General features: G+C 39.2%; 1 protein-coding gene across 1 annotated transcript in view; it reads left to right on the forward strand.

The window, feature by feature from the left end:
• The window catches only part of LOC124775764 (zinc finger CCCH domain-containing protein 13-like), a 265,138-nt gene that overhangs the window by 204,808 nt on the left and 34,659 nt on the right, over positions 1-25,671 (forward strand). Inside the window, 3 exon segments of the mRNA XM_047250596.1 lie at positions 11,306-11,379; positions 11,460-11,662; positions 22,568-22,669. Of these exon segments, the coding sequence (XP_047106552.1) occupies positions 11,306-11,379; positions 11,460-11,662; positions 22,568-22,669 (379 nt within the window).

Raw genomic sequence — 25,671 nt, forward strand, 5'->3', positions numbered from 1 at the left:
TGTTTCCTTCTATATACATCAGGAACCTTGAAAGCCACCAGCAGAACGACCATCCTGACTGAGTCAGGACATCTTCAATCGCTGGGAAGAGCATTTCAACTCACTCTTAAACCATAGTTTTATTACTGTTGGCAACTTTCTTGAACATGTCCCACAACATCCAACACAACCTAGTATGGCAGTCCCACCAACATTTCATGAATTCAGAAAGGCTCTAGATTGCATGAAACCAAGAAAGGCACCCTTTGAGATCATTCAAGGTAGTGGCTTGCCTCTAAAAACTAGACTCTTCTCCCTGTTTCTTCTAAAACCTGGGAAACCTGTAATGTGCCATCTGACATGAAGAACTCTGCCATTATCACCTGTTAAGGCAACGAAAGCATTTGTGGTAACTACCATGACATATACATGCTCTTCGTGGCCGGTAAATTTTTTGCTAAAATTCTGTTGAATAGCCTCCAGATTCTTTCTGAGACTGTACTTCCTGAATCTAAGTGCAGATTTCACCCTTCCAGAGGAACCAATGATATTATCTTCTGTGCATGACAACTGTAGGAGAAGTGCAGGGAACAACATAAGCCTTTACTATTTATTTTCTGTGACTTAGAAAAGGTCTGTTATATTGCGTGCTCAGAGAAGCAATGTGTTAGGTCTTAAAATGTTTTGGCTACTGTGAGCACTCTGATAAACAGATTCAAGCTTTCCATGATGACATGTCTGGGCAAGTGCTATACCAGAATGAAACATCTGTCAAATTCCCTATTATCAGTGTGCTCAAACAAGGATGCATTCTCACACCAATGTTGTTTGCTCGGTTTCTGGCAGCCATACTTTATGAGACATCGTCTGGAAACAAGACAGGAGTAGAACTCAAATAGAGATTTGACAGATGGCTATTTAATCACTCCAGACTGCTCTCTAGTAGATTCACAAGTCTCACTCAGGTAGCTGAAATACAGAATGCTGATGACAGTGCTTCTCCAGCTCATACACCTGCAGAGCTGCAATTGTGTGTAAGTTGTTTCAGTAGTGCATATAAACAATTTGGCCTGACCGTCAACATCCAAAAAACAAAGGTGCTAGCAGAGCCAGCTCATGGAACTACATTTCTGGATCTCATTATCTCTATTTCCAGCACACCTTTGGAACAAGTAGATCTTTTCCTCTATCTGTGAAGTGTATTATCAACTAATTGCTTGCTGGAAAAGGACGTGGAGAACAGGATGCAAGCTGCACATGTTACTTTTGGACATCTTGTACATTTGGTCTTCCTGAATAAGTATCTGACATTATGCATCCAACTGATAATATATCGAGCAGTTCTTGTTCTGCCCTACTCTATGGTTGCAAAATGTAGATACTATATCACTGTGATTGTAAGAAACTAGACTGCTGCAACCAACAGAAGCTTAGATACATTTGAACAACAAATGGGATGACTTCGTATCAAACACTACAGTTCTTGAGAAGGCAAAAATGGGAAGTATAGAAGCCACTGTTATTAGTCACCAAGTCACATGGATTGGGCATGTCCAGCAGATGAGAAACAACAGACTTCCTTGACAAATTTTATATAGCGAAGTGAGCACAGTTGGAAGGCCCCATGGTGCTCCTCTGAAGTGCTGTAAAGACCAGTTCAAGAAGAACCTAAAGAGTCTAAACATTGACCCAAGTAATTGGTGCATCACAGCAGAAGATCGTAAACATTGGCACACAACTACTTCAGCTGCTGTCTTACATTTTGAGCAGGAACATAGGAGGCAGGAAAATGAAAAACATTAGAGATGCAAACTTCACCAGGCCCAGCACCCTCCACCCTCTATTATGTGTAATGTATGTGGGGGAAATGCAGGAGAAAAATGGAAACTCAGATATGAGTATCAGCCGACAATACCGGAGGGCTATGTAGGGACAAATGCTGTCGTTAATGAAAATTAAGTTGGGGGCTAGTTAGTTAATTATATGTTCCATAGATCACTTACAGCATTTCTATTGAAATGATGAACAAACAAATTTACAAGTTATGTATATATAATTTGTATGTGCGTATGTTGGCATGCTAGACAATTACAGTTTACTGAATGTCACAGCCGCTTAAATGTAATGAAAATGAATGTGATAATCATTGTCACTATTTATGTAAGAAATGAATCACAAATTTACCAATATAGTAAATTTAATAGTCTGCTGCCCTACACTTGCTACTAGTGTTTAATTAAATATTTGTGTGGAGGATAGGAATTTCCCAGGAGAAGCGAATCTGGATTACATTTTAAATTGCTTTGCAAACTGTCAGACTTTTGTGTTGATATATATGGTGATTGGTGAAAAATCACATATTTTTTTGCACTACAATGCTGAAAAGTCGACCATAACGGTCACCGAGTTGGGACAGACATTTATATGTAATCGAAGTTGTAACAAAGAATGCAGCAGCATTCTAGCTTTAAGCAAGACACCAACCCACTGATGTTTTTTTACCAAGTCCTTCCATAGAATCTAGTTATCAGAAATTGAAGTAATATGCAGTTCATCTGACAACACTGTCGTGTTCCATTGTTGATAGCCTGAAACATTTGAAATACCACTACAGTATGGCACACTGATGGGTGGGAATTAGTAAAGGCTCCACATGGGCTTCTGAATTGGGATACTGCTCTGTGCATGTTCTCCTGCATTGTTACAATACTGTTTGTCGAAATTACACCAAGAAAAAATCGCATTTTACTGTGTCAGATCAGACAAATTTTGAATGCTCTCATAAGGAAACCCAGTGATACTTATAGATCGTTGCTCCAGGCATTTTATCTTGTGTAACACTGTATAATGAACTCTAGGAAATGTTGTTCATTTTTCAAAGAAAACTTTTATTGTACACTATCAACATCAAAGTCCAAATCAGTTCATTCTCTTACAACAGATATGATATTTTCTGTGGGTGTAACATTGTATATACTGATGAACATATTGAAGTGAGATATATATTTTGTTCAGCATCACAGCTATTGTACACAAAAGAATATATTTGCAGACAATAGCATTATGTCCTAGAGATAGAGCAGTGATCAGTCCGAACAGTCATTTGAGCCACATGGTGTTTCACTAGATCTGTCCCTATTGAATATGGAACGTACAGTTTAATGTGAAATCTGAAACTGCATATTTCCATATATACAAATTGTATAGTTAAAAGAAAAGATTTAAAAGTGGAGGTTAAGTCAGATGATTATCTGCACAACCATCAAGCCAAACATGGGCTCCAATTGCAATTCCACCTTACAGCAGACAGTAATATATCTTTGTGAATGCCAATCATTCGATCCTATAAACTTCTAATCATATGTGTGTGAAGAATTGCATCAAACCCGTCTTATAACTGAAGACCACAACCACAACAAAACAGCAACATGTGTATATCCTTTACTCAGCAGGACAGAGTGATTACCTAACCCCTTGAGGGAACCAACTTGGTCATGTGATGATGTACAGTCACATCCCAATTCAACTTAGTGCATGTTGCTAGCTCCCACTGTGAGTGTAAAAGGTGAATGTAGAAAATGCCTTTGCAGGACGCTGTGCCAATTTGCTGGTAACATCATTAACCTTACTGACTGTGAGAACGAGAAAAGTATGATATTTCCAGAAGAGAAGGCGACAGAAAGTGTAAGCAAATTTTAACAAGCAAAAGTTAAGTATGTCGGTGGAGGGGGGAGACATGATGCTGAGTGGAAGAGGAATTCAAGTATCAGTTCAAAGCAGACTCAGTAAAATGCATACAATAAATAGTTCATTACTGATAAAGGTAAATATGTTATGATACAACAATTTCTTTGATTTTGCCAGCAGTACAAGCTTCCCCCCATGAACCATGGACCTTGCCGTTGGTGAGGAGGCTTGCGTGCCTCAACAATACAGATAGCCGTACCGTAGGTGCAACCACAACAGAGGGGTATCTGTTGAGAGGCCATACAAACATGTGGTTCCTGAAGAGGGGCAGCAGCCTTTTCAGTAGTTGCAGGGACAACAGTCTGGATGATTGACTGATCTGGCCTTGTAATACTAACCAAAACGGCCTTGCTGTGCTGGTACTGCGAACGGCTGAAAGCAAGGGGAAACTACAGCCGTAATTTTTCTCGAGGGCATGCAGCTTTACTGTATGGTTAAATGATGATGGCGTCCTCTTGGGTAAAATATTCCGAAGGTAAAATAGTCCCCCATTCGGATCTCCGGGCGGGGACTACTCGAGAGGACGTCGTTATCAGGAGAAAGGAAACTGGCGTTCTACGGATCGGAGCATGGAATGTCAGACCCCTTAATCGGGCAGGTAGGTTAGAAAATTTAAAAAGGGAAATGGATAGGTTAAAGTTAGATATAGTGGGAATTAGTGAAGTTCGGTGGCAGGAGGAACAAGACTTCTGGTCAGGTGAATACAGGGTTATAAATACAAAATCAAATAGGGGTAATGCAGGAGTAAGTTTAATAATGAATAAAAAAATAGTAGTGCGGGTAAGCTACTACAAACATCATAGTGAACGTATTATAGTGGCCAAGATAGACACGAAGCCCGCACCTACTACAGTAGTACAAGTTTATATGCCAACTAGCTCTGCAGATGACGAAGAAATTGAAGAAATGTATGATGAGATAAAAGAAATTATTCAGGTAGTGAAGGGAGATGAAAATTTAATAGTCATGGGTGACTGGATTTCGAGAGTAGGAAAGGGGAGAGAAGGAAACATAGTAGGTGAATATGGATTGGGGGTAAGAAATGAAAGAGGAAGCCGCCTTGTAGAGTTTTGCACAGAGCATAACTTAATCATAGCTAACACTTGGTTCAAGAATCATAAAAGAAGGTTGTATACATGGAAGAATCCTGGAGATACTGAAAGGTATCAGATAGATTATATAATGGTAAGACAGAGATTTAGGAACCAGGTTTTAAATTGTAAGACATTTCCAGGGGCAGATGTGGACTCTGACCACAATCTTTTGGTTATGAACTGTAGATTAAAACTGAATAAATTGCAAAAAGGTGGGAATTTAAGGAGATGGGACCTGGATAAACTGACCAAACCAGAGGTTGTACAGAGTTTCAGGGAGAGCATAAGGGAGCAATTGACAGGAATGGGGGAAAGAAATACAGTAGAAGAAGATTGGGTAGCTCTGAGGGATGAAGTAGTGAAGGCAGCAGAGGATCAAATAGTTAAAAAGACGAGGGCTAGTAGAAATCCTTGGGTAACAGAAGAAATATTGAATTTAATTGATGAAAGGAGAAAATATAAAAATGCAGTAAATGAAGCAGGCAAAAAGGAATACAAACGTCTCAAAAATGATGAGATCAACAGGAAGTGCAAAATGGCTAAGCAGGCATGACTAGAGGACAAATGTAAGGGTGTAGAGGCTTATCTCACTAGGGGTAAGATAGATACTGCCTACAGGAAAATTAAAGAGACCTTTGGAGAAAAGAGAGCCACTTGTATGAATATCAAGAGCTCAGATGGAAACCCAGTTCTAAGCAAAGAAGGGAAGGCAGAAAGGTGGAAGGAGTATATAGAGGGTCTATACAAGGGCGATGTACTTGAGGACAATATTATGGAAATGGAAGAGGATGTATATGAAGATGTAATGGGAGATACGATACTGCGTGAAGAGTTTGACAGAGCACTGAAAGACCTGAGTCGAAACAAGGCCCCGGGAGCAGACAAAATTCCATTAGAACTACTGACGGCCTTGGGAGAGCCAGTCCTGACAAAACTCTACCATCTGGTGAGTAAAATATATGAGACAGGCGAAATACCCTCAGACTTCAAGAAGAATATAATTATTCCAATCCCAAAGAAAGCAGTTGTTGACAGATGTGAAAACTACCGAACTATCAGTTTAATAAGTCACAGCTGCAAAATATTAATGCAAATTATTTACAGACGAATGGAAAAACTGGTAGAAGCCGACCTCGGGGGAGATCAGTTTGGATTCCGTAGAAATGTTGGAACACGTGAGGCAATACTGACCTTACGACTTATCTTAGAAGCTAAATTAAGGAAGGGCAAACCTAGGTTTCTAGCATATGTAGACTTAGAGAAAGCTTTTGACAATGTTGACTGGAATACTCTCTTTCAAATTCTAAAGGTGGCAGGGGTAAAATACAGGGAGCAAAAGGCTATTTACAATTTGTACAGAAACCAGATGGCAGTTATAAGAGTTGAGGGGCACGAAAGGGAAGCAGTGGTTGGGAAGGGAGTGAGACAGGGTTGTAGCCTCTCCCCGATGTTATTCAATCTGTATATTGAGCAAGCAGTAAAGGAAACAAAAGAAAAATTTGGAGTAGGTATTAAAATCAATGGAGAAGAAATAAAAACTTTGAGGTTTACCGATGACATTGTAATTCTGTCAGAGACAGCAAAGGACTTGGAAGAGCAGTTGAATGGAATGGATAGTATCTTGAAAGGAGGATATAAGATGAACGTCAACAAAAGCAAAACGGGGATAATGGAATGTAGTCGAATTAAGTCGGGTGATGCTGAGGGAATTAGATTAGGAAATGAGACACTTAAAGTAGTAAAGGAGTTTTGCTATTTGGGGAGCAAAATAACTGATGATGGTCGAAGTAGAGAGGATATAAAATGTAGACTGGCAATGGCAAGGAAAGTGAATCTGAAGAAGAGACATTTGTTAACAACGAGTATAGATTTAAGTGTCAGGAAGTCATTTCCGAAAGTATTTGTATGGAGTGTAGCCATGTATGGAAGTGAAACATGGACGGTAAATAGTTTGGCAAAGAAGAGAATAGAAGCTTTCGAAATGTGGTGCGACAGAAGAATGCTGAAGATTAGATGGGTATATCACATAACTAATGAGAAAGTATTGAATAGGATTGGGGAGAAGACAATTTGTGGCACAACTTGACCAGAAGAAGGGATCGGTTGGTAGGACATATTCTGAGGCATCAAGGGATCACCAATTTAGTACTGGAGGGCAGCGTGGAGGGTAAAAATCATAGAGGGAGACCAAGAGATGAATACACTAAGCAGATTCAGAAGGATGTAGGTTGCAGTGGGTACTGGGAGATGAAGGAACTTGCACAGGATGGAGTAGCATGGAGAGCTGCATCAAACCAGTCTCAGGACTGAAGACCATAACAAAAACAACAAGGAATATCCATATTTGTAAAAATGTAATAGTTTTTGTTGGTCATAACTTGAATTCCAGGCTACAAAAGAAACTCTGGGATTTTATATTGAAAGGTACCAGAATGATGAAATCGTTATACGCGGAGGAAAGAACGTACTTGCAAAATGAACATACTACATTAGATTTTTTTTAAAAAAAGAATAACACACCAGAATTAAAGTGGCCAGTACCTTATTTAGAAGAATCTTGGATTTATAACACCACATAGTGAATAAATGTTGCAAAGTTACAATTGGTAAAGAGTATTGTCAAACAACTGAGCCAGTCAACATTTCATTGATTTGAATGCAATATTTCGTTTTGTGTTGACTTCTTCTCTCTGGTACAACAGTAAAACATTGGATTGTCAGGTAAAAATTGAGAGAAGAAATTAAAAATCTGTAGAGACAAGGAAACCCAAATTTTTAGCATTAATTAAGGAACACCAACCCTCACTTTTTTATACCACTGGCAAAATTTTGCAAGAAAATGGTTCCCTTTCTACTTCCACCATACCATCTAGACTGGTGTGGAATGTAGCAAAAAAGTAAGACCTATAGTGGAAATAGGTCAAGCACCTCTCTCTCTCTCTCTCTCTCTCTCTCTCTCTCTCTCTGTAATCCAGGAAAATAATAGCTGATGCATTTGCTGCTAATAGTAAATGTGTGTCACCTTGCCATGTGCAAGCCTTTTGAAGTAAAATGCTAGTTCAGCGACTTGCACATAAGTTTTGCTGCTTTTATATTCAAGTGGATTTTCAGTTGGCCTCTTATGTCTGAGGGGACCCTCTTTCCATACCTTTCCACCAGAGAAAAAATTGATGTAGTCATCTGGAATCAAACCAGGAACTAATCAAAGACACTAACCACTAGACTGTGTAATCAGTTTTCTTTTGCTGCTGTGACATTTGCTTTAGTGTTGTGGCATTAGAAAACTAGAAAGGCGATGTAATGCACCAAAAAAAGTGTGTTATGATTGCTGGAAGGGAAGTTCTTTGACGGACGAGTAAACTAAAAATATATCAGAATCAGACAGCATAGATTCAAACAGAGAGTCAACATTTATCATCCATGACTGAAACAGCAGATGGTGATTAAACTGACACTGCTGTGGAGCAGAGCAATATCACTAGGGAAGGTATTTTACTTATGTTGCCAGCAAGGCATCATAAGCAGGTAATTACAAGGTAATAACATGGTTGCCCAGAGAGTACTGTACACAGTGCCTTGTATTAATTGCTTTGAATGTCATGTGAGTTTTATGTCATTTGTATTCTTCATTCATGATGTTGCAGTTTCACAAACATTAGTGTACTTTGAGCCAGTAGCTTAGACTGAACATCCAGTAAGAGATATAAATAAAATTACTTTGTGTAAACAGACTTTCAGTGCAGCCATGAGAGAATCTTCTTGTTTGGAAAAATGGATACTTTGAAAGAATTATAAATGCTTTAAACTCTTCAGTGATATACAAAAAATTAACTATGTCTGAGTAGCTAGAATATTTCAGTATTACTGTGGGCAAGTGGAGTGGGATTCAACTAACTGTTTTGATTTACATGTTTTCCGTATATCACTCCACATTGCTGCAATGATGGTTTGTTGGAAACAGGCATCAGCTGTTTCCTCCACACAAACTTCTCCAGTTGTGTTAATGTTTTGTGTGTAATGAATTTAGTCTTGCCGTACACTTAGCTACATTATGGTGTGGCACTTGTTAATGGGCATCTGTTTATTTGTCAGGCATCTACTAAATGATGTCACATTGTACTGGAGATGGCATATTTCTGACTTAATTGGTTGTTTGTTAAAGTGACAATACAGCTGTGTGCAAACCATGATTTTCCGAAAATTTCTAGAAGCTGCAAATCATCACTTTTTCAAAATAATGTGGAGCTCAGTTTTAATGAATTTTAAACACTTAACCTTCCTTTCCTTAGGCCTTCTAGTATCTGCTGACAGTAAGAATTTAAAGACCATGCCAATGTGAGAGCTTAACATTCTTACACATTGAGCACTTTAGTTAAGGTGTAACTACCATTGTAATAAAAAGCTAATGCAGTATGATACCAGCACAGTCACTTTCAACCATTCGTGGTGTAAGACTAAGACAAGGAACATTTACAGGTGAGATTTTAAAATGAAGTTAGAAAGTCAATTCTGGGCTCCAGCTGATACATAACAGTGGAACAAATTATGAATCACTTTTCAAGTCATACCAAACAAGTGGGCTTCAGAATACAATATGCAAATTAATAGTTTGGCAAATACTTCTTTTTCTGAACTGTAGATTGCACCTGTGGCAGGGTCTGCTAATGAAGGAATATCACCTATCTGTGATTTGGTAATTACTTTTATTCTGCAGTTGAGTTTACTGCTTTTCATCATAAAGATTAAACATCTTTGTGGAGGAAGATTGTGTGCACCATTTGTTTATGATTTATGTAAACTTTGTTCTGTGTGTTTCCCTATTTAAACAATTTCTGTGGTGTTTTTTTTTTTTTTTAGAGAGAGAGGGAGGGAGGGAGATACAGGACCAACCCCACATTTCTCAGATGTAAAAGATTCCAAGAAACTGTACTGTGGTCATCCAGCATGTCAAAATGGATGTTGTTAATGTGAGAAGGGGGTTTACAATCCAGATCTGCATCAAACCCCTATCTCAGAAACTGTTGCATTTTGCGAAGGTTTGGAGAAATAACTGTAACCAATCCCGTTTTGTGATGGTTCAGTTTTTGTTATACCGTGGCCAGTTCCAACTTGCCTAGTGACTCACAGTCAGGTGGTGGTACACAGTTTTTAGTAATTGATTCTAGCAAACAATCACTACAAAGTATGTACCACTATTTTATGATGAGTCATTAGGCAACTTGATACCAGTCGTGGTATAATAAAGATTGAACCATCACAAAAGGCAAATGTTTGCTGTTATTTCTGAAAAGCTTTATTCATTGCAGTCATGTTGTTCCACATCCATTATGTGTAGAAGCTTTAACATGGGTTGTGTTATGCCATATAGGTATGTATAATAATTTGACAACAGTCTGTTGATTTTTCTCCACATGATATTGAAAGGACCAATTTAACTTAAACTACAATAATAGTTGCATACGTATTACCTCAGACAATTTTATAGCAGACATATTACTGTAGCAGACAAATTAAGATAACAACATTTACAAGTTGACAATGAACCTCACATGTAAAAGCAATTTGTGAGTAATACTCATGTCATGTAGGAGTTATGCATTTTCATAGCTCTGCCATGACCTAGTCTGGCAACAGAAATTGTGGTCAGTAGTACTCTAAAACACACAAGTCAAAATGAATCGCAGCTTGTATCAGTTCAGTATCTTCTTTTGAATGAATATTTATTATTTAATGGCCAGCTCCGATGAATATTAAGCATGCTGCTAATGGTGTTTTACTGCTCAGCTGTAGAGACAGTATGTTTCTCTTGTGGAAACTAAACAGTGTCTTAGTATTAATGACAATATTTGAATAAATGTCTTAAATATCCACAGATTTAATATAATTTATAATCCTAGTAATAACATAACAATAATAATAATAATAATAATAATAATAATGACGATGATAAATTGTTATATATTGGATAATGACTTTGATACAGAAATGTCATTCATACGCTTTATCTCTACCACATTTGAATGAAAGAGAGATGGTTGGTTGATTTTGGGGCACACAGTACGGTGTAAAAGATTTTGTATGTGGAAACAAAACTACAGTAATTTCTGTTTTCAAATCATTTGAAAACTTTTAATGCAAGTAGCAGAAGAAGATTCATGAAGTAGTATTTATTACATCTTGCATGACAAAATAATAAAAATAGATATTGTTTGATTCCAACTTGTTATTTTGCTTTTATTTACGTTTAGTTCTGATCTTTGTAAAGTCATTGTACAGAAGGCAAGTGACAGATGTAGATGGTAAGCTGAACTATAGTAAATATGTAGTGAAAAGATGTCTGTAATCCATTAATGCACTGACTAGAAAGCCAAATGCACTTGCTCTTGTGTCCCGTACAGTCACAGTGTACTAAATATTAATGCTACAATTACTATGTTAATAACTGCTGTATCTTATTAAACAACATACATATGCCTTTGTTTCAGTGTTAGGATGCCACATGATGAACTTTTGGATGCAGAACGGATAGTGGAGTTGAAGGAGGACAAGCTGCTGGATGGTAAGAGGTATTTTATGTTTTTCGGGAAACAGTTTTTTTAACATTTTGATAATATTAATCTAATTTGGTTGGTGTTATAGTGAAACTGGATGACAGTATGAAGAAGACAGTTGATGTATCTGATAGCTTGCTTCATGGAAAGCGACCTCGAGATAATCTGGAAATGGCCTCTGATAAACCAGATGGAAAGAAGATTTGTTTGGAGGATCCTGTATGTCACGAAGTAGATCTTAGTGATATTAGTGATGATGATGCTGATGAAATTCTCAACAGAGAAGACAGTGTAAGTTTTACTTCTTCATTTTCATGTCAGAACATTTCTAAACATAATCTAATAATAATAATATGCTGATAAAGAAATTTTGTCAACAGGTTTTTTGTAACTCCTACTAGCCATAAGTTAATTGTTAATGTACTTAAATTATTGTATTATTACAACATGTCTCAAGATATGGTCCCATCTCCGGGAGGGGGGGGGGGGAGGGGGGGACATACAAAAATATTTCGCATGAATATACACAGATCTTAATGTGGTGGTTTTCTGTCTCGGCATGTGTTGGGGATTGCCTGCAGAGAAAGAGATATATGACTTGTTTGAGAGAATATTTACTTGATCCTCGGTGATTTTAGTTATATGGACAAAACAACATGGTGTAACGCATGTTGCTGTGCCCAATGTTTAATCTTCTAGTATTGGAGAAGTTCTCAGAGACTATAAAGACTTCATTGGATGATGTATGAGCTCAAATAAGCTCAGCAAGCTAAGCTGTTTATATGTAACAATCGTCGGCTCATGACATCATCAAGTCGCTGCCACAGATTGCGGAGTCGCACCAGTGTGTGTTATGAATTTTGTACTGCAGAAGAAGTGGCACTATTTGCTACATCTATATTATTAAATGACAGCCAGTCCTAGTTGCATGTTGTCTATCTAACAGCTTCCAACTTTTCAATATTTCATAATTATTGACAAAATGTTAAAGGGTTGACACAGGAAGAAAAGTGTTACAGTTGGAAACTGTGCACGAGTTAGAGTAAATCACCATGTGGAATTACCCTGACTATTTCCATCCAATAGTTGCGAATGAGTGCACTTAGTGACTTTGATCAAAGTCAAAACATAATTTCAAACCTTTACTAATCTATTTCTCACCCATATACTTAATGTCAAATATTTAACACATTAACTCATCTGTAAAGAAATCAGAAGTTTGAAGCTATTTTACATGTGGGAGTTTGATTCTTTAAAGAAGGCCCAAATTGTGTTGTTTCAATTCTCCTCCCTTATATGTTAACCTGTTTTTATATTTTTTAATTTCTTTGACCTTTCTGTACATCCTAGCATAGTAATGATTGAATCTTGATATGAGGGGTGTTTGATAAGTAATACAACACATTTTGTTTCTGAAAGCAGGTTGGTTGTATTCAGAATCTCAATACACCATATTATTCCCCACTCTTTTTGCTACAAAATCCTATTTTGTAACATAATCTCAGTTCAGTGAGACAGTCGTATCCACCTTACTGGGAGAGCCGGTATGCCCACTCTACTGGTGGGCGTCAGAGCCGACATCTTGCTGCATCAGTAACCTCATCATCCACATACTACTTCCTGCACAGTGCATCCTCCATTGTGCCAGACAGATGGAAGCTGGTAGGTGCAAGATCTGGGCTGGAGGGTGGATGAGGAAGAACAATCCAGTGAAGTTTTGTGAGCTCCTCTTGTGTACACAGACTCGTGTGAGGCCGTGCGTTGTCATGGAGAAGGAGAAGTTCGTTTGCATTTTTGTGTTGACTAAAGTGCTGAAATCGTTTCTTCAGTTTTCTTAGGGTAGTACGATACACTTCAGAGTTGATCTTTGCCCCACGAGGGAGGAGATCAAACAGAATAACCCCTTCAGAATCCCAGAACACTATCACTATGGCTTTACAGTTCGAGGGTGCCCCATTGAACTTTTTCTTTCGAGGAGAGGCGGTGTGACGCCACTCCTCGAATTGCCGTTTTAATTACGGTGTGAAGTAATGAACCTATATTGCGTCACCTTTGATGATGTTTGACAAAAAATTGTCACAATCAGCCTTGTAATGTGCAAGCAGTTCTGCTCAGGCGGACCTTTGTTGCTCTTTACGATCTTCTGTTAGGTGGTGAGGAAGCTAGTGGGCACACGTGTTTGAGTAGCCCAGCTGGTGGACGAGTGTATCAGCACTACCGACAGAGGTGTCCAGTCGTACAGCAAGATATTTGATTATGATACATTGATCACCTTGAAGGAGAGTGTCCACATGTTCTACATTGCTGGAGTCACAGCTGTGTCCGGCTGGCAGGCATGCGGGAGATTAGACAGGTTTGCCCGACCTTGTTACAACTATGACAGACTCCGTGCCCGACAACTCGTGGTGTTTTTGTTCGTTGCCAGGTCTCTGTTGACATTCTACAAGTGTCTATTAATATGTGTTATGCTGTATTTTTCCACCAAATGGAACTGTAACAGCACTCTGCTTGGAATGCACCTCCATTACAGACACTGTGTTGAAGGCTATGTATAGCAACACCATCTATCAGAGCTTCATGAAACTATAGGGGCTGATGCAGGAATATTCCACGACGTCCCACAGCGAAATCCACATTTTTTCCAACCAAAATTGGCCGAGAAAAATATGTGTCGCATTACTTATTGAGTGCCCTTTGTAGAAGTATCGTATCAGAGAATTGAATTTGGTGGTTACGTGGTCCGAGTGCACGATCTGCTGCTGCCAATTTACCTTCGTTCCCCAGATAATAGATCGTAAGCCGGGTTTTAATTCTTTTCTTTGTAGTTCCTATGTACACGTGACCATATGTGCAAGGAATTCTGTATAACCCTGTTGTGACAAGTGGTAGTGTTATGGTTAGTTAGGAAAAAATATTATAATTATGTGTAGGTCCACAGTTAAACTTAATTTCACTAATATTTTGGTGATTTGATAAATGAGATTAAACAGATAGTTGTATAAAAAACAGCTTCAGTATTTATAGTTTACATCTTACAACATGTACTTAGTAGGAAATGAAGGCAGTCATTGAAATATGCAATGGTTTCATACCTGCAATGGTTTCACATGTTGTTATGCAATTGTGAGAAGAAATAATCGGGAGCATTTGGGAAAGCATGATTGTGGGGGATTTGAAAATTGTTTCTGGGTGTGACAGTCATACGAGACCTTAGTTTTCACAAAAAAGGTTGTATTGAGTAGTAATACTACAGATATTTTGAATGTTGTAAACGGAGGATAACATACACAGATTTAGAAATAATGCAAATTGTAATCTTTTGTTTATCATTATTGTCTAAATGAAAAAAGCAAAGAACATGTATAAAAAATTTTCTTTGAAATTGTGATTTTTCGATCACAGTTGTTATGCAAGTAGTATAAACATTAATAGTTGCTCTTACTATTTCCAAGATTGACTTCATTGATTTCTCCCAGACATCTGTAACTAGTTAGACACAAAAGAAGGAAAGACCCTTGTACACATGAGTGTATAATTTTATATATAAAAACAAAGATGAGGTGACTTACCGAACAAAAGCGCTGGCAGGTCGATAGACACACAAACAAACACAAACAAACACACAAAATTCAAGCTTTCGCAACAAACTGTTGCCTCATCAGGAAAGAGGGAAGGAGAGAGGAAGACGAAAGGAAGTGGGTTTTAAGGGAGAGGGTAAGGAGTCATTCCAATCCCGGGAGCGGAAAGACTTACCTTAGGGGGAAAAAAGGGCAGGTATACACTCGCACACACGCACATATCCATCCACACATACAGACACAAGCAGACATTTAAATATGTCTGCTTGTGTCTGTATGTGTGGATGGATATGTGCGTGTGTGCGAGTGTATACCTGTCCTTTTTTCCCCCTAAGGTAAGTCTTTCCGCTCCCGGGATTGGAATGACTCCTTACCCTCTCCCTTAAAACCCACTTCCTTTCGTCTTCCTCTCTCCTTCCCTCTTTCCTGATGAGGCAACAGTTTGTTGCGAAAGCTTGAATTTTGTGTGTTTGTTTGTGTTTGTTTGTGTGTCTATCGACCTGCCAGCGCTTTTGTTCGGTAAGTCACCTCATCTTTGTTTTTATATATAATTTTTCCCACGTGGAATGTTTCCTTCCATTATATTGAGTGTATAATTTGTTACTTCTTCTAGGATACATTTCTCCCCACAGTAATATGCTGTAGGGTGGATTATAATTTGTACCTTCTATTGTTCACAATTAAGTACCAGTACATTTATTAAATAATATGTCATTGTAATCTCTCAGGTTTGTTCAGCATGATAGATTAATGGTGTACATTTGGGTGTACAAGTCAGTTCCTGTTTTCATTAGAAACACAATGTTTCGACTAATGAACCAGTAATCTTCATCAGGTGCTGCAAGTTATGCTCTTATGTCTACACACTACTTGGTTGTTAAAGTCCATGCAGTGAGTACATGTAATGGCATAACTCACAGCACCTGAAAACATATTGATTGGTCTATGAAAATGTGTTTAGAAAGGAAATAGCAACGAGTTTGTGCACCTATAATTAAACCACTAATATGTAGGTGCTTGCACAAATAACAGTAAATAAGCGATTTTCTGTAGTAGGGGACACATCTTGGATGTCTGAGAAATATTAGGAAAAAAATATGACCAAAAAATCTGATTAATACAGTTAATTTGTTATGCAATTGCTGTATGAATTTTAAAAGTTGGATGGAGCAGGGCACAACACTGATTCCTTTAAATATGAAAAAAGACATGATTTTCAACACTCATGTAACTTTATCCAAAGCGCCGTAAACTTGTATCCCTTTTATGGTATGATGTAATTGGATAGATAAAAAAATCTACTCTCCAATCGGCAGCAGGAGAACATACGCACAAAATAGCTTAACTTATGCAAGCTTTTGGAGCCAGTAGCTCCATCTTCCGGCAGAAGAGTTGAAGGGGAAAGAAGAGGGGTGAAAAGAAAGGACTGGAGAATTTCAGGAAAAGGGGTACAGTTCAGAAAAGCCACCAAGAACCCTAGGTCAGGGGAGACATACCTGACAGGATGAGGAGAACTGCACTAGATGAGATTTGAAAACCTGAGAGCTTAAAGGTGGAAGACAGGGTACTATGCAAAACACATTACTTCTAAAACATCATTTACAAGTTAATATGAGTGAAAAGCTAAGTGTATTGCATGTAACAGAGGTGGGAGGGGGAAGACGAAAAATAGATAGGTCACAAAATAAAAGCTGTATAAAACTGTAAAGGAGTGAAGGAAGGAGTAGTTACTGTGAAGAAATGTTGAGGTGGAAGGAATTGAAATACATTAAAACCAGGTGGGTGGTGATAACCAAGGACACATTGTAGCACCAGTTCCTACCTGTGGTGTCTGGGTGAAGAATCTAGATGGTGCATGTGGTGAAACAGGCACTTAGGTCATGACTGTCGTATTGTAGGGCATGCTCTGCAACAGGATTTTGTGTGTTGCCAGAACACGCCCTATGCATATGCCCACACCCATTCATCCTGACTGATAACTGGATGGTAATCATGCCGATGTAAAAGGCTGAACATTTTTACATAACAGCTGATATATGGTATGTGTCATTTCAAACGTGGCTCTCCCTTTGATGATATTTCCTAGATCATCTGAAATCTGTGCCCGTCCCACTCCCACCACACACCTTGCTTGTCACCATTGATGCCATCTCCCTCTGTACCAGCAGCCCCCAGGTACATGGTCTATCTGCTGCTGAACATTGCCTCAGTCAGCACCCACCTGATTCCAAACCTGTGACTTTTCACCTTCATCAACTTTATACTCACCAACAACTACTTCATCTTTGAGTGGACCAAGCAAAATAGTGCAGTGGTTAGCATGCTGGACTCGCATTCGGAAGGACGATGCTTCAAACCCACATCCGATTCTCCATGATTTTCCTAAATTGCTTCAGGCAAATGACAGGATGGTTCCTTTAAAGGGCATGGCCAACTTCCTTCCTCATCCTTCCCTAATCGGATGGGACAGGTTACCTCACTGTGTGGCCCCCTATCCCAAATCAGCCAACCAACCAAGCTTTTGGGGCATACATAGAAACAGATTAGGGGCACGGCCACGGGAACCAGGATGGTTCCTTCCTGTGCCAGCTTTTTCATGGTTCACTTGGAGGAGGCTTTCCTGGGATCCATAAGCCTTCAATCCCTGATTTGGTTTAAATACATTGATTACATCTTTGCCATATGGACTCATGGTGAGGCCGATCTGTTAAAATTCCTGTGATCTAAATACCTTCTTCCAATTAAATTTCACATGTTCCTATTCTGAATCCCATTGCACTTTCCTTAATACTGATCTCATCCTTACCAAAGGCCACATTTCTGTCCACATTAAACCTACTAACAAACAACAATACTTACAGTTTGACAGGTACCATCATTTCCATATCAAACATTCCCTCCCATACAACCTTGGCATTCGAGGAAAATGTATTTGTTCGGATGTAGACTCTTTACAGCAATACACCACCACCCTCACATCAGCCTTCACTGGACATAATTACACCACCAGCCTAGTTCAAAAACAGATTTCCCTGGGGCTATCACACTACTTGCCAGTCACTATTATCCCGGTCTTGAATGTATTAATCAGCCACTTTGAAAAGGCCACGACTTTCTAAATTCATGCCCTGAAATGAGATCCATTTTGTTTGAGATTTTTCCCACCAAACTTGGAATAGATTTTCATTGCCCTCTCCATATCTGCAATTTCCTTGCCAGACCATATGCTTCATCTGCACCCATCTCCCTACCCTATGGCTCCTATCCCTGTGACTGTCCCTTCTGCAAGACTTGCCCTATAAACCCTCCTACCACCTCCTATACAAGCCCTGTAACTGGCAAAACATGTACTATCAAAGGTGAAATGACATGTCATGTACCAGCTGTTATGTAAACACTGTTCGGCCCGTTACGTTGGCATGAGTACCACCCAATTATCAGTCAGGACGAATGGGCATAATCAGAGGGCGTATACTGGCAACACACAATATGTTGTTGCAGAGTATGCTCTACTACATGACAGACATGATCTTTGTGTCTGTTTCACCACATGCACCATCTGGATTCTTCCCTCTGACTTCGGTTTCTCAGAACTCCTTTGGTGGGAACTGGCGCTACAACATGTCCTTGGTTCTTGCAACCCACCTGGCCTTAATTTACATTAATTCCTTCTGTCTCAGCATTTCTTCACACTAACTACTCGTTTCTTCATTCTGTTGTAGTTTTCTACAGCTTTCATTTTTTGACTTGCCACTTTTTTCACCATCCCTCCTCCCATCTCTGTTACATACAATGCTCTTAGCTTTTCACTCTTATTAACTAGTGCACGATGTTTTAGTTGTAATCTCTGTCTTTCATATTACCCTATCTTCCACCTTTAAGCTCTCAGGTTTTCAAATCTCATCCGGTGCAGACCCCAATGATCAACCTTTTCTTCTCATCCTGTCCAGTAAGTGCACCTGACCCAGGGTTCTGGGTGACATTTCCAAACTCTACCCCTTTTCCACCACCCGAGGCCTAGGGGTAGCGTCTTTAATAATCAGTAATCCAAACATCATCAGTCCCGGGTTCAAAACCCACCGCCGGTTAAATTTTGATTAATAATTAGCATTGGTAGCCAAAGACTTCTGGCATAAGAACTCACCCCCATTCTGTCAAGGGCCTTGTCAAAGAGGGCAGAGGAGCAGACAGAGATTCAGAGCACTGTCTTATCCTTGGGGTGGGGAAACTGCCCCTAAAGGCGGAAGAATCAGCAATGATCAGTGGCATGAGATCACAGAAAACAACGGAAACCACTGTATTAAAGACACATAACATATATCCAAAGGACATTTGTACTGAAAAAATGTCATGTTGATCTCTCCACTGGCAAAAGATTCTGGAATAGTCCCCCATTCGGATCTCTAATCGCAGAGTGGAATGTCAGAAGCTTGAACATGGTAGGGAAGCTAGAAAATATGAAAAGAGAAATACAAAGGCTCAAGCTAAATATAGTAGGGGTCAGTGAAGTGAAATGGAAAGAAGTCCAGGATTTCTGGTCTGATATCAACAGCAGCAGAAAATGGTATAACAGGAGTAGTATTTGTAATGAATAGGAAGGTAGGGCAGAGGGTGTGTTACTGTGAACAGTTCATTGATAGGGTTGTTCTCGTCAGAATCCACAGCAAACCAACACCGACAACAATAGTTCAGGTATAAGTGCCGACGTCACAGGCTGAAGATAAGGAGACGACAACAATAGTTCAGGTATAAGTGCCGACGTCACAGGCTGAAGATATGGAGATAGGGAAAGTATATGAGGATATTGAAAGGATAATACAGTGTGTAAAGGGAGATGAAAATCTAATAGTCATGGTGGACTGGAATGCAGTTGTAGGGGAAGGAGCAGGAGAAAAGGTTACAGGAGAATATGGGCTTTGAACAAGAAATGAGAGAGGAGAAAAACTAATTGAGTCCTGCAATAAATTTCAGCTATTAATAGCAAATACTCTGTTCAAGAATCACAAGAGATGGAGATATACTTGGAAAATGCCAGGTGATACAGGAAGATTTCAGTTAGATTACATCATGGTCAGACAGAGATTCCAAAATCAGATACTGGATTGTAAGACTTACCCAGGAGCAGATATAGATTCAAATCCCAAGTAGTAGGCTGAAGTTTAAGAGTATAGTCACGAAGAATCAGCACACAAAGAAGTGGAATACAGAAGTATTAAGGAATGACGAGATATGCTTGCAGTTCTCTAAGGTTATAGATACACCTATAAGGCATAACTCAGGAGGTAATACAGTGGAAGATGAATGGATATCTCTAAAAAGGACAATCATGGAAGTTGGAAAGAAAAACATAGGTGCAATGAAGGTAAATGTGAAGAAAAAATACTTCAGTTGAGCGACAAAAGAAGGAAGTACAAAAATATTCAGTCACATGCAGGAATACAGAAATACAAGTCGCTGAGGAATGAAATAAATAGGAAGTTCAGGGAAGCTAAGACAAAATGGCTGCATGAACAATATGAAGAAATCGAAAACGAAATGATTGTTGGAATGACTGAGTCACCACATAGAAAAGTCAAAACAACCTTCGGTGAAACTGAAAGCAAGGGTGGTGGTAACATTAAGAGTGCAATGGGAATTCCATTGTTAAATGCAGAGGAGAGAGCAGATAGATGGAAAGAGTACATTGAAGGTCTCTATTTGGGTGAAGTTTTGTCTGATGTAATAGAAGAAGAAACAAAAATTGATTTAGAAGAGATGGGGGACACAGTATTAGAATCAGAATTTAAGAGCGCTTTGGAGGACTTAAGATCAAATAAGGCAGAAGGAAGAGAAAACATTCCATCGGAATTTCTAAAATGAATAGGGGAAGCAGCAGCAAAATGTATTCAAGTGGGTGGGTAGAATGTACGAATCTGGCGACATACCATCTTTCGGAAAAAAGTCATCAACACAATTCCAAAGACTGCAAGAGCAGAGAATTGCAAGAATTATCGCATAATCAGCTTAACAGCTCTTGCATTCAAGTTGCTAGCAAGAACAATATACAGAAGAATGGAAAAGAAAATTGAGGATGTGTTAGATGATAATCAGTTTGGATTTAGGAAAGGTAAATGCACCAGAGAGGCAATTCTGATGTTGCAGTTGATAAAGGAAGCGAGACTAAAGAAAAATAAAGGCACATTTATAGGATTTCCCGACATGAAAAAGGCATTTGGCAATGTAAAATGGTGCAAGATGTTTGAAATTCTGAGAAAAATATGGTTAAGCTATAGGGGAGATGGGTAAGATACACTATGTACAAGAGCCAAGACGGAATAATAAGAGTGAATGAACAAGAACAAAGTGCTCAGATTAAAAAGGCTGTCAGACAGGGATGTAGCCCTTTGCCCCTACTTTTCAATCTATACATTAAAGAAGCAAAAATGGAAATAAAAGAAAGATTCCGGAGTGAAATTAAAATGGAAGGTGAAAGGATATTAATCATATGATTCATGGATAACATTACTATGCTGAGTGAAAGTGAAGAAGATTACATGATATGCTGAATGGAATGAACAGTCTAATGAGTACAGAATATGGACTGAGAATAAATCGAAGAAAGACAAAAGTAGTGAGAAGTAGCAGAAATGAGAACAGCGAGAAACTTAACATCTAGATTGTTGATCACAAAGTAGATGAAGTTAAGGAATTATGCCACCCAGGCAGCAAAATAACCAGTCACAGATGGAACAAGGAGGACATCAAAAGCAAACTAGCACTGGCAAAAGGGGCGTTCCTGGCCAAGAGAAGTCTACTAGTACCAAACATAGGCCTTAATTTGAGAAAGAAATTTCTGAGAATGTACATTTGGAGCACAGCATTGTATGGTAGTGAAACATTGACTATGGGAAAACCATAACAGAAGAGAATCGAAGAATTTGTGATGTGGTGCTACGGACGAATATTGAAATTTAGGTGGACTGATAAGTTAAGGAATGAGGAGGCTCTGCGCATAATCAGAGAGGAAAGGAATGTGTGGAAAACACTGACAAGGAGAAGGGACAGGGTGATAGGACATCTGTTAAGACATGAGGGAATGACTTCCATGGAACTAGAGGGAGCTGTAGAGGGCAAAAACTGTAGAGGAAGAGAGAGATTGGAATACAACAAGCAAATAATTGAGGACGTGTGTTGCAAGTGCTGCTCTGAGATGAGGCTGGCATTCGTGGCAGGCCACATCAAACCAGTCAGAAGACTGATGACTCAAAAACCTTTTCCTAAACTACTCCAGTCCTTTTCCTTCAGCCCTCTTCCTTCTCCTTCAATTCTTCTGCTGGAAGGAAGAGCGACTGGCTCTGAAAGCTTGCATAAGTTAAAGATTTTTGTTTATGTCTTCTCCTGCTGCTGCTTGGTGAGTAGATATTTTTTTATCTATCCAGTTACATTATATTGTCAATAACTGATTATTTTCTTTTATGGTCTGAAAAATTTATCCACAAGTTAATGGGAAGCTGTTATAGAATGAGTTTTTTTACTGTAAAATGCAATACCTTTCATTTATTAATCTCATTTACTATTTGTATGAGTTTAAATGATTAAAACATCAGTTATGTAGATGAGAGGACTGTGCCATTGGCAGGTGGAGGAGCTGGCAACAGTGGATAATGAAGGACCTGGCCTCCCACACAGTAGTGAGGAGGCTGCCGGTGATCTGTTCTCCAGAGCCCAGGATGATGATTCAGTAAGGCACCTTGCATGGTGATTGGTGGAAGACAGTAGTAGTTTGTTCTGGCATGTGTCAGTTTCCCTGTATGACCTCATCATGTTTTTACAGTCACCAGCAAATGTACAGCTGTGCCAGGATTAATCTTTTCCTCGATGATTGTCCTGTAGGATGCAACCCCACCTGCCCAGAACCCTCTCCCCCTCACTGTCTCCCAACCAAACCTGCAGTATCTTCTTCACCTTCTTACCTTATGCTCAACTTTTGGAAATGCCTTGCTGAAATTTGGTATTCTTCCTGGTAGTTGTAAGTTCAAGTCATTTTTAATGGGAATCAGAGCTGTTTTTATCTCTTGTTTGCTGTAGTTTGCGGACTATACTCACACACGTAAATAGATTATACCTACAGGCAGCAGAAATTGACTAAGGGCCAAAACCAAGATCAGTTGAGAATATTGAATTAACAGTATTAGTGTTCCCTTTTTTTTAGAACTGTGGGACACAAATGTTGTGCTTGTTTAGTGTTCAGTGTCTTGTGTGTAGAGATTGCTCTCGGGAGTGTAGTTAATCATATATCTGTTATCTTTCTTATCTTCCCTATACCCTTTTGTCCCAGAAGCAAGAATGTTTGTTTTCAAAAGCTTGATATTTATTGTTGTCAGACCTGCCCCAGTTTCTGCTGTTACCTGGGTTAACTTTTTTGGGTTCTGTTAATAGACTTTTTTTGTAACCTCCATCTTTAAAAGACTGTAGCTTAGATTTCATTCCTGTTCAGCATGAATAACTGCTTAAAGCATAGAGCTGAGCATGTTACAGTTTATGTTTCTGAATTTGCAACTTCCATTTAAATTGGTTTCACTATTCTTTTTTAAAATAACAAATGAATTATTTCAATTTGGTACACTAAGTAAGTGACAGCTACTCACAAACTTCAAAATTTTAACACTGCTTCTTATTGCCAGTACTTTTTTTTAAAAAAAATACATGTCTGTTTTAATTGAGAGATGTGAAACAGTGTGTTTTGGCAGAAAAGGAAGAGTGAGTTTCAGATACAAGTGAAAATTAAGCTCTCTTGTATGCCACACTTCTATTATTTGTGAACTCATTCTTCACAGAATCATTTCTTCTTATAAAAATTACACTTCATATTATGGTTACATTTTGAGATTTTTTAACTGTGCAAAAGCTCACCCAGTCCACAAATTTTGTTTTGATTGTCTTGTTTTCAAGTGAAGTTAAGGGGTTGACATCTATATTGGCTGTGTTTAGTAGATTCTGCTAACCAAAACTTCAAGAAATTACGGGAAAACTCAGTTAATTATTCTCTCAATCTTTTATGAGTCTCTCCCCCTTTCATATGTAATTATCACCAGTCATTCAGCAATCTTACTCTGTTCTACACACACACACACAGCTTTGCACACCCTGTTTGGTCAGCCCATTATGACAGCAGCTCCAAAAAACTTTGATATTTATCCAGGCGTAAGAAGCTATGAACATCCAAACTCAAGTCATAGAGCTCTTGTAAATCAGTAAACCGTAGTGTATGAAGTATGAGTTAACACTTGATTATAAGCCAAGTTTTTTTGAAAGGATTGTGCACCTGTAAATTTGTTGATGAGGGTGTCATCTATTATCCATTTAATAATGATTGATTCCTTGAATCAAGTTCACTTTGTGGATCCATTGTATTAAGAAACAACAGTGGAAAGTATAGATTTTTGCTCACCATCTAGAAGAGTTGTTGAGTCACAGATGGGCACAATGAAATAGATTGCTACAGTATTAAGCTGTCAGTCAGAGACCTTCTTCTGAAACGGAAAATACACACATTAATACAACCACAACCGACACACACATGGCCACTGTCTCTGGGCACTGGGGTCCAACTGCAACTTTGTCTGATGTGAGCAGCAATTGGATGGGGTACATGGTGAAGGTAAGGAGTGTGCAGAGGGGGAGGGATAGCAGATTAGAGATAGGGAAAGAGTCTGTGCTGCTTGTAGGACGTGTGGTTCAGGGACATGGTGGGGACAGGCTGCTAGGTGCAGTGCTGGGAGGGTGGGCCGATAGGAAGGGGCAAGGGGCAGAGGAGAGAAGTAGAGGAGGGGACAGACTAGTAGGAGCGTTGATGAAGACTGGTGTAGTGCTTGAGTGGGAGCAGGAAAGCAAATAGGTGGGTGGAGTACAGGGACTAGTGAAGGTTGAGTCCAAGGAGGTAATGGGAATGTAGGATATGTTGTAGGGAGAATTCAGAAAAGGTGGTGTTGGTAGGAAGAATCCAGATGACACAGGTTGTGAAACAGTTATTAAAGTGAAGCTCATTATGTTGGGCAACATATTCCACTACTGGATGGTCCACCTGTTTCTTGGCCATATTTTGGTGGTGGCCATTCATGCGGACAGACAGCTTGTTAATTGTCATGTCCACATAGAAAGAAGCACAGTGGCTGCAGCTTAGTTTGTACTCACATGGCTGGTTTCACAGGTAGGCCTCCTTTGGACAAAAGAGGAAATGTTTGTGACAGGACTGGAGTAGGTGGTAGTTGGAGGATGTGTGATACAGGTTTTGCATCTAGATGTCATGAGGCAATAGGCTGGTAGCAGGGGTGGAATAGGGATGGACAAAGATATTGCATATGTTTTTTGGGTGCAGAGTAACCACTGTGGAAGGGGTGGTGAGAATAGTGAGCATGGCAAGAGATAATCGAAACCCTGGTGGAGAACTGGATTCTGTTGCTGTAGCCCTGGCTGGTACTAGGTCATGAGAGGAGTGCCCTTGTGTTGCTGGGCAGTGGGTTTGTAGGTGGTGGTAAGTGACTGGAGAGACAAGGCATAGGAATCTTTTTCTAGACAAGGGTTTGGAGGGGGGGGAGATTTTGGCCTATGGAGACCTCATTTAGGTCATTTGCATATTTGGAAAAGGGTTACTCATTACTGCAGATACAGTGACCATGGGTAGTTAGGCTGTGTGGAAGGGACTACTTGGTGTGGAATGGGTGGATGAGGAGGAGGAAGTAT

This window comes from Schistocerca piceifrons, chromosome 2 (assembly GCF_021461385.2).
Source record: "Schistocerca piceifrons isolate TAMUIC-IGC-003096 chromosome 2, iqSchPice1.1, whole genome shotgun sequence".
NCBI lineage: Eukaryota > Metazoa > Arthropoda > Insecta > Orthoptera > Acrididae > Schistocerca > Schistocerca piceifrons.